Source organism: Cyclopterus lumpus, chromosome 9 (assembly GCF_009769545.1).
Source record: "Cyclopterus lumpus isolate fCycLum1 chromosome 9, fCycLum1.pri, whole genome shotgun sequence".
Lineage (NCBI taxonomy): Eukaryota > Metazoa > Chordata > Actinopteri > Perciformes > Cyclopteridae > Cyclopterus > Cyclopterus lumpus.
The window spans coordinates 17,908,940-17,919,655 of NC_046974.1; the positions used below are offsets into that span (position 1 = coordinate 17,908,940).

Sequence of the window (10,716 nt, forward strand, 5' to 3'; positions counted from 1 at the left end):
CTCTCTCTCTTACACGCAGACACAAATAAACATCCACATTGCATGCACAGGTTCTATTTTCAGGCTCTGCAGCCTCCTGCAGGTCGCCAGTTCCCTGGATTTAATGTATTCATCAGAAACAGACACCGAGTGAGGGGAGGGAAAGGATTAAAGCCCCACTGTACAACACAATAGGGACTGCAGCATTTTCTGCTGCAAGACAACCTTAAAAACCCTTTTGCCTGAACAAACAGCTTTCACCGTAGGCCAAGTTTGAAACGGGGACATGGAAAGAAAAATAAATGCAGGCTACTTTTCAGAATCTAAAATTAAACACCATCTAATCATGAGTGGACACTGTGGGATAATCCCCCCCAGAAGTGGAGCATTAACTATTTTTTTGCCCCGGATTATTCTTATCATCTTCCCACTAACCCACGAAGAAAATTCAAATAAATCAGATATTAGCGTCTGTTGTTGACCTTACTGAATATTACAAATTCCAAAGGAAGACTCAATGATATTGCTGCCTCTCCGGTTTGAGCCTTACAAACAGGCCCAGCTACAGCCACGAGGCAACCCTCAAGAATAATTTGGGAAGCGCAGCTTCAAATGAGTAAGTTGATGTGACAAAGAATTACTGTGCTATGCTAGTTGTATTGGTTTCCACTGCTTTCTCTCCTACCTCTTTCCTTGCATTTACACTGACTAGGAAGTGGTTGGATGACCATGTGTGAAATGTGAGTGTCTTTTACAGCGCAAGAGACTAATAAACCTCATTGTGAAAAATCAGCTCAGTAAAGCAGGAGGCCACAGGGTATTTTTTCCAGCCATTTAGATAAAGTTATTTTATTCTCCACTGCCGCTCCACTACTGAGGTGAGAGGGGTGGAGAGAGCTCTCTGGGTCACATGATGGTGCAGCGATTCCTCTGTAGCGCCCCCTGCAGACGGATGGAGGTGTGGTTCTGGCGCATGCCCCGTGCCACGGCGATGCCCAGCAGCTCTTTGAAGAGCAGGACGACGTGCCAGTTAAACTTGGCAGAGCACTCCACATAACCACACTTCCAGGTCTTCTTCACCAGGACCGACACCGCCCTGCGAGGCATGAATCGCTGCCGCTGTAGATCCCTCTTGTTGCCCACCACCAGGATTGGCACCTCACTGCTGCTGCCTTCTCTGCAGGAGCATGGGAGAATTAAATAAAGTTTGATTTTAAAAAACATTGTTATCCTTTTGGTGTTTGTCACAGTGGGCGGCCCGGCATGTGTAAGATGTCTGTGGACAGTTTTTCCCTTCCTTCTGAGGTGTGCGGGGGCGGACTGGAGGATTAGAGCTCAGGCTCAAGGGGCCTCCAACCCCACGCTGCAGCAACTGCGGTACGGCATTATGAAGTGTGAACATGTATGGCAAGCCAGATGTAGAAATACAGTAGTGACGTGAAACTTGTATATGTTAAAATATGAGCTACAGCAATATAGAAAAAATAAGCTGCCAGAGGGACTAGATTGAACAGCAACTAGCAGGAAGAAAAGAAGGCTCATTAATCAGATGTCTTACAATGAAATTGATTTTGCGGCTTTCTGTTTGGTTAAGTGCCAAAGTCAGCAAAGCTGGGACCTTTAATGATTGCTTTTTTCATTGTTATGGACATTTTAATTGAATTTACAAATCTGCCTTCACAGATGGACGAATAGCTCAACAAAGAGGAAAGAGACAAAGAGAAAAATGGACAATACCATTTCCAAGCCCCTGAGCTGACGTTCTTGAAGATGTAGGGTTGTAAAAAAACATCTCACTTTTCTCAGGTTGTCAGGACTTAAAAATATCTTCTAGCATATCTATCGAGTATTTTAGCAGAACGAGATGTGCTGTATTTGTGTGAGTGTGTGTGCATGCGGCTGTGTGTGACATTCGGGGGAAATTATGCAGGAGTGATCGACCCTCGTCTTCATTGCTCTGAAGAAAGGCTTCATGCTACAGAGACTCAACAAACAAGTTGATTCTCGTTTTGAACAGATTTTGTCAGCACAACAGTATTTTAAGAATATACTTTAAAGTAAAATAATAATAAACTATTTATAATTAAAGCAATGCCAGGATCAAATGTCATGACTAAGTGTCAGGATGCAGAGATGAGTGTGCTGAATTCAAATGGATCACCACACGCAGACTATCGTTCACTGTCACACACACGTGATTGTACAGCTTTGTGGCAGAGCTGTAAAATGACATGGTGTCTCCAGGCGGATGACAAGGGGATGTCATTAGAAATCCCCAGTGAGGGTGAACCAGCTAGAAGTCATCTTGTTGTATGTCTGGCCAGCTGAGAGCGAGCGGTCGACCATACCTGTGTTCCACTATTTGCTGTCTGATCATCTTGACGTATTCAAAGCTCTCCACGCAGCAGATGTCATACACCAGGATGTAGGCGTTGGCATTGCGGACACCTCTGCAGCGCAAATCCAGCCACTCCTACCAGACGGACACGGAGAGAAGAACAGAAATGTACAAACACATACCGTGAGAACGAGAGATGCTTAAGTCGGTCCAGCAGTTTGGTCCAGATTGAAATATGTTGTCAATAACTACAGGATAGATTGCTATGATAATTTGTACAGATATTCATGGTGCCCAGTAGATGACTTTTCCTCCAGCGCCACCATGAGAGGGTTTTGTGTGAAATGTCTTGTGAAGTATTGGATAGATTACTACACATATGTTTTTGTCCCCTTCAGGACAAATTCTAATAACTTTGCTGATCCTCTGACTTTTAATCTACTGTCACCATCGGGTCAGAGATTTAACTTTGTCCAACACTTTGGCTTATGACCAGATACCTGCAAAACTCAAGACATTCCCCTTAGCCTAAGCTGTACTCTTTGTTGAGCGCTAATCAGAAAATGTTAGCACAACAAGCTTAACTGAGAGTATGAACATTGTAAATATTGCATGTTAAACATAAAATTGAGCTCAGTATATTTGACACAATGAGAGAGTCAATGAGCACGTTAATGCTGATGTTACCACTTAGCTGAAAGCACTGCTGTTCCTAACTACAACCTCATACATCCACCAGCGTATAATGCACCGATGTATTGAATACAATAACAGTAGAGCGCAGCTAGCGGAACAGCCTGTGGCAAGTGTTTCTGTAATTATAAAAAGCAAGGACGCTTGCCTCAGCCTCTTAGCCTCTGTGAAAGAGTGCAGAGAATCAATGAAGTTGTCGAGCTGGCAACGCTCATGGGAGTCGCACAGCAAAGTCATAAAACATGGTGAATGCCGGGTAGTAAGCACTGCACAGTGTCCTAGCTACACATGTTCAAAGACATGACTTTACAGCTTATAAGAGATAAGCGCACACAGCTTTCTGTCAGGAGAAGAAACATGAACTGCTACTGATAAACTGTTGTTGCTGCTTGGCTAAGCTCGGTGATGCAGTGGGCATGCAGCAATGTTTGAGGGTAATGACTTTCAACCTGTAGTTAAATTACATGGCACAGGTGTGCACCTTATGGGGCCCAGTTGCTTCAATTAAAACACAGTGACCCATTCTTCTATTCACGCCATTTCTCCCAGAGTTCTCACCAACCCACCACCAGCCTCACTGCCTCTAACAGCATGCAATGAATTTATAAGCATTTGATCTGATAAGAGAGGGGGAGGAAAATAGAAGAACTTCAGAGGGTGGGAAGAAAGGTTCTGTCGAGGGAATGAGAAAACAAACGCAGCCCTGAGAAAATGACAATAAGATTAAGACTATGAGACTGTTCTATTCACATTTCAATTCATCACATACAGGCAAACAGTGGCTACAGTGAGAATGTTTTCAGGTCAGCACCACTACCGCTCGGCCAGTCAGATCACTAATTCTTACTCTTAACTGCAGCAAATACCCCCAACGGGAGAAAAGCTCAACCCACCACGAAGAAGACTGTTTGGACGTGGCTTGAAGGAGCAGCCTCACAGCTGCATGCTATTTTAAGTATCAACTGTACTATGCTACATACAGAGCTGTGTTGACAATGTCACCATCGACAAACGCATAAAGGAGGTTAGAACTGTCCTTAAGAACCGTCTACAGGTCTGGGAACAGAGCTCTATACAGACAACCTGAAGTGAGAGGAAGATTGAGGACCCCTTCACCAATAACGACAAACGGCTGGTGTGGAAGGGCAAACAGCACCATCACCAACTACATCCATGTTTGATCCACTGCCCTCTGGTCAACACTTCAGCTCCATCAAATCAGAGAAACAGACCCAGAAACAGCTTCTAGCCCCAAAACTATACAACAACTCAACACTGTCAAATACTGAGCCCACTGTCTGCACTATCAGCACTTTTCTTATTACAGCTACAGCTACATTCCAACTGCATTCAAACTTTTGGATGTCGGCCTGTATATTGTACACTGAGCAGCCAGTTAGCTTAGCTTAGCACAAAGACTGGAAGCCGGGGGAAACAGCTAGCCTTGACTTACAGTGACTTGTAGTCGCTGTTAAGTTGCAAGGGAACGAGCGGCAACTTCAGGAAGGCACTCACCTAATTCTCTGCAAGAAAATGAATCAGCGTATTCCCCAAAATGTTGATCTATTCCATTAACTTTGAAGTAGTTAAATTACCAGCATTTATCAGTTCTATAGATTTGTTTCACCTTATGACGTTTGTATTTGTGTGTAATTACTGAGCAGAATTCTATTTTTAGAACACACACACAGATCACACACATTAGACACAAAAATAATCCCACAAATGACTATTGCAGAAGCAGTTTATTTTTTCTTATGTTGTCAGGATTTTCAAAGCCGCCGTGCTTGACGTAGTTGATCATTTGTCTTTGTGTTCTTTGACTGATGCACCTGTGACTCGGACACAGCTCCTTGGAGCTCTGTTTGTTGCATTGTGTTGCTTAAAAAGCTCAGATATCAAAGGGCTGATCAAACGTCTTTTAATGTTGATGATGCTAATTAACATGGAAGTGGATGGAAGGGATTTTCCATGTGGTGTTTACATTATTTTTCTTCTACCTCCTTCAACAGCTTGCGCAAATTGAAATAGGAATACAAGAAATGTAATTACATTGATCTCAAGGTTGGAGAAAAATATGCTTTTAAAATCAACATTATGTACAAGCAGTCTGTTCAAATGAGGTTAACTAATAATTTACGACAGGCGAGGATCAGCGTAACTTCTAATGATGATAATGCTGATTTAGATGAGGGTATTTGTGGGCTTGTGTTTGGGTGAGTGTGAGGAAGAAGCCTCACACATTGGCAGAGAGATAATGAGGCCGATCAGGCATGGAGACAAACATGGCACTAAGATCACTGCCATTCATATTGAAAGAGAAGACAGAGGAAGGGGGCACTGCACTGTGACAGCTAATTGTCTCTGTCCCTCTCCAAGTTGAATCAGTTGTCAGGAAGAGGGACAACATGTCACAGAAGCAAAGTCTTCAACTGTGATTTATTCTTTTTGCTTCTATTGCATCACATGCACTTTTAAGTCATATCAAGCACCTCAGAAAATATGTACCTATTTTTGCCAAATAAACATGACAGTTCCTGTGATAACGAGCACATCATCACAGCTCACTCTTTTCTGATAATTGAGGTAATTGATGATATGAGATAAACACAGTAGCTTGAGTTGCAGCCTCACATCACTGTGAGGCTAAACATAGCAGCTTGTGTTCTCATCACATGTCTTCTTGTCATCCAAGTCCTGTTTTTAAATGTGAAGGAGGGGCTAGAAACAGCAACACGACTTATGTGCTTTTAAACAACAGGCAACATGAATAAAATCCGACAGTGCAGCAATACACGGCTCATAAACTGTGGGCATGTTTATTTGTGTGTGCCTTCAGGATGTGCGAGTGTGCTTGTGGAAGCGTGAATGTGAAGCGTGTTGCCACACTGTCTGTCTCCTCCAGTCGGTCTTCGAAACGCGGCGCACAGAAAGAGCATCTCATCCCTCGCTGACCAAGAGCCAAACAGAACATGTTTCCCTGACAACCGCAGGCCGGGGTCAGTTTTTAGCGGGCTACGACAAAAGCTGTAGGTTCCTCCTGATATTCGGGGTGGCAGCTTGACGATAATGAGTAGTTGGGACGGATCAATACTAGAGCACAGGAGGGAGGCCGTGTGGCCTGTTGGGGGAAGGGCGCTGAGCAGTTAGAGAAATGTCACACGCAGGTTTGCAATTAGAATTCATTACATTCCCCGAAGATGAAACTCCCATTACTCAATGGTGACCTATGCCAGGCCATTAAAATGTGTGAGTTCTGTTGTTCTTTTGATTAATGCTCTTTGTTGGCGATGATATGGAGAGGATGAAGGTTGCTAGGTTTTTGTGTCAACATACAGAATCACTAAATGTTAGGCTACTTATAAAAGCAATCAAGTATGGCTAATCTGTGGAAATATAGTCATGAATTGTTGATTTTGAAACAGGCACGAATGAGGATTTTACACAAGTGGAGACAGCTTTAAAGGAATAATATGACATTGTTGCTTTTCGCTTTGAGTAGTGTGACTAGAAGAGGAATAACACTTTCATATTTCTGAGGTAAGTGTGAAGCTACAGCAAGCTGGGCGACTGTGGGTTAGCAGGTCCATAATTTAAATGTTTCTATTCTAAGAACAGATCATTATTAATTACTAAAGTAAGTTGTCTTTATTTGTTTAATTTCAAGACCACCAAAATGTTCAACTCATGTAATCAGAATCTTTGACACCTCATAGCTTCACATATGCACACATTTCTCCTTCTTCTGCAAGAGTCTAAAATACAAGTGTGACATACAAAGCAATAATTTCCGCCCTGTTGTCACAAACAGCATCGAGATAACTGAGAAAAATGTCCAGAATGAGCAGAAAAGGGAGAGGGAGCAATTTGTGTGGGAGGAAGTCATGGAGATACATCATGGCTAGAACAAATAAAAAAGGACGAGAAAAATCATTGCTGAATCCGCCGACAGGCTTAAATCCATCTGTCACCACATCCTATTTGCACACTGTGACAGATGCTCCCTAAAAGCAATGCCATCAGCAGCACATTGACATACATAAAAGCAAACAAATCATTACACCATCACAGCCTCACGGTGAAAGAACAGAAACCTTGCTTCTCTCCAAAATGTCAGTCTGCGTGGTTAGAATGGGGTCACGAGCAGCCTGCCAGAACACCACTGCTCTTCTTTCAAATATAATCTGAACTGATGAGAAATTGCCACGCTGCTTGAGCATGGAGGCGTACTGACTCACTCCATTCTGCAGCTTATTCCTCACAAATTTCAGAGAACATTATAAAACCTCATTTGATAGCCCTTAGACAGTGTCCATTAAACTCTGAGTAACCTTTCTAATTGACTGTCTCCTCTGTTGGTCTTTTATTCCCAGCAGAGTTCGAGCGGGGAACTTTGCTTTTATTCAATCTTCTGTGTACTGCAAGTCAATTTCAATCAGCTCTCTTGCTGTCCACTCCCCCTGACCCAGGTCATGTTTCTCTGCCCACGGGGTGAATACAGAGCAAAGCGGCGAGTCCAAAAAAAAGACCCAAGACTCATCACTGCTCTCGCTGTACATAAAGGACGTCGCCGGACAGGAGGGGAGAGGAAACAGTAAGGCGGACCTCGCAGGGTCGCTCCTATCTGTCTGATAGAAATGTTGGGGCGGCACTCAGCTACTGGTTCATGGGCCCGGCAACCGAGCGTCTGCTCGCTGCACGACAACCTGAAATGAGCATGACATGTTCACACAACATGATGTCGAATGATGAAAGCTGTGTGACTCAAACTTTGGGCCTCACACTCCAAACACAAACTCACCAGACTCATCCTGTCTTGTTTCTGCTCACCTACCAACATGTTCCCCCGATGGAGGTTAAGCACCATTTAGCAGAAGGAAGAATAAACTCAATCAGAATGTCTTCACAGAGAGTCTCTGAAACAATGAAGCCCCCTGCTGACACTTCCCAACAAAACGTTAAATCCAGCTTCATGTAATTCTGCAGCAGCCTGACAGCATGATTGTTCTGGACTCTCGGTCTGCCTGTTAATCAAACTGTGCTTTCTGAGCAGCAAACCAACACGTTTCAAGCATCGTATTCAAGCTGCTTTTTTTTGTCTTCTCCTTGGCATGATCTCATTTTCTCACACCTCATCTGTCGATACAAACAGCTGTTCTTGGGAGAGCTATGTGTGACAAAAAATGGGTGAGAAGCAGCAGAGCCAGGGGTGGTGACCTTGGAGAGGTCTATCTGGAGAGCATCAGAGCCTTTCCACCGAGGCGGAGTCAAACAAGGAGTCAAACAAACACTTCAAGTGAAGAGAGGCTTGGAGTGGGCTTAAATACCCAAGGACAGAGACAGGCACACCAAATCCATACTTTTTTAGCACTCACATGCACATACAGTATGTACATTAAAACAGGTTGTGGCTGCTGAAAGTGTTCCCCCTATACTAGCTGTGAAGAGATCCTTTCCTACAGCAATTTGAATGTAACAGTTGGAGCTAATATGAGGGTTCAGAATTCTGAGTTATTAAAATCCAGTCAAGATACATGAAATTCAACCTCTGCATTTAACCCATCCTGCATTGGGAGCAGTGTGCTGCTTTGACGGAGCCTGGGGAGTAACTTAGGGTTCAGGGTCTGATATTTAGACACGTGGACCTGGGTAAAAACTGCCAACCTTGTAATTAACGGACGACCCACTTTATCCCACAAGCTACAGCCGGCCCTCTTTATGTTTCCACGTTTCACCGCTGAGTTGCAATGCAGGGACATTCCTGACTAAGAGGACTCACACTAAAATAAAGCATATTGGCCTAGAATAAGGAACGTGGATTTATCCCCCACCATTTACATTGATAATGCTTTAGAGGGGGTTCTTTTCAAGGCCAATACTGACACAAAAACAGTTGCTGCATGCAACAATGATTTTACGATCCGATGCAATACAACGGAATACAATAAGACACGAAAAGATACAATACAATACGATACGATAAGACACGGTAAGATAAGATATACTTTTGGTCATCGATCTGTGTAAAGTGCAGCACACAGAGAATGAAATGTTTCGCCCTGGTGCAAAACAAAAATAATTAATGATGCAACATGGAGTGGCAGTGAAGCAAACATCCAATTTGTATTGGAATGTACATATGATTGTTTTCGTATTAAGACAGACTTGATCAAACGTGAGCCTGTCCTTAAACTTAAAAACAAAACTTCAGAGACCAAAGCTTGAGAGAATACCTCAATGTCCCAATAAAGAAGAGTAGAAGTGACTTAAAACCTTGGGCATTTGGAGCTACTGCACATGTTATGCTCCTGCAATCAGATGCCTCTCCATCTAATGGCACATGACCTGTGGCCGTGAAGAAAAGGGCAGTCTGTTCTATTTTTTAAGTGGGGAGTTTCACCAGGTGCTGTGGCGATGCATGCAGCACAATCCTGCTATTGTTTTCTGTGTGTATGAGCCAGATTCAACCCAACAGCAACCACTAACAGCGGCATACCATTCTCGACTCATCTGAATATCTCTGGCACTAAAGATGTAAAGACAATAAACAATATGCTAGCTGTCATTCCTCCCTCGTGAGGTGGGTTGAGAGACAGTTTACATTCCAAAGAGAAGCTCTCCAAGGCTTCAAGTCAGTCGGGTCTCCATAGCAACTAGTAGACTAGGGACATCTGATAGACGAATGAATAAAATTGGTGTTTCTGCCTCTGAGGATCGCCATTGGCTTTCAACAGATGTGAAATTAAGTAGATATTTAATATATGAAGCAATCTAAGGGATGGGTCACCAACGCCTGTATGAATCCTTCCCTGATGAAGTTCAATCTAAGTCCTCAGAAAGACACATTGTACCTGACTGGAGCTGGAGGGGAAGGAGGAGATTGGCGGGACGTCCAAAATCTTCAGCTCATACATGATGCCGTTCAGGATGACGGAGGGTCTGTACACATATCGGGTCCTGGTCGGCGTGTACACCTCCGAGAAATCGTTATAGATGAACTGGCGGATTATAGAAGTTTTCCCCACTCCGGGAGCACCGATGACTGCGATACTCAGCGTCTCCACCATTCCTGGAGCACGAGTTCAGCACCATGGACAGCGACGACAACAACGACAGATGTGACCGTCCAGAGACACAGCTGGCCGCCGCCGTGTTGATGCTGCTGCTCCGATGGAATTCAACCCGCCGCGTGCCCTCCTCTGTCCTTAACCAGATGCCTCGAAATCACCGGAACCGTGTCCAATGCGCGCAATCAAACGGATCGGTGGCCGAATAGATCACCCACCCGTTGAGCAGAGCGAAGAAACTTTATTTCCGGGCTGAGGGCGACAACAAAGAAGCCGTGCAGCTGGAAGGTTGTCAAAAACAAAGCTCAAGCATGATCATGCAGATGGAGGGATTTCCGCTGCCTCGGCAATCCAACACGGAGAGAAGAACTTGGTGTTCAGGGGACATCGCCAGGCGACCTCTTCCCCCGCGAGGAAGCGTAAAAGTCCGTCCTTGTTGTCCCTGCGTGGACATAACCTCATCCAGGCTAGACTCTGACCTTGCCCAAACGCACCCGAGCCCTCTGTGTCTTCATTGATTATCTCCTCTGCGCCTCTCACTCAGCACCGATGCACCACCGCCGCGCTCCTCCATCACAGAGAGGACGGGCGCAGAGCCGCCCGCCTGGCAAATAAGCTCCCCACGTGTTCTAAAATTGA

At 44.4% G+C, this 10,716-nt stretch overlaps 1 protein-coding gene across 2 annotated transcripts; it reads right to left on the minus strand.

Moving 5' to 3' along the window:
* Nucleotides 1-10,077, minus strand: rasl10a (RAS-like, family 10, member A). Of its 2 annotated transcripts, none has more exons than XM_034541193.1 (3): nucleotides 9,862-10,077; nucleotides 2,328-2,452; nucleotides 1-1,156 (listed from the first exon to the last, which is right to left on the minus strand). In XM_034541193.1, the coding sequence occupies exons 1-3, from the start codon at nucleotides 10,075-10,077 to the stop codon at nucleotides 886-888; spliced, it is 612 nt and encodes a 203-aa protein (XP_034397084.1). In that variant the 3' UTR covers nucleotides 1-885. The 2 variants fall into 2 exon arrangements, with proteins under 2 accessions (XP_034397084.1, XP_034397085.1); XM_034541194.1 differs by having other exon boundaries at nucleotides 1-1,151; nucleotides 2,323-2,452.
* Nucleotides 10,078-10,716: the final 639 nt, after the last annotated feature.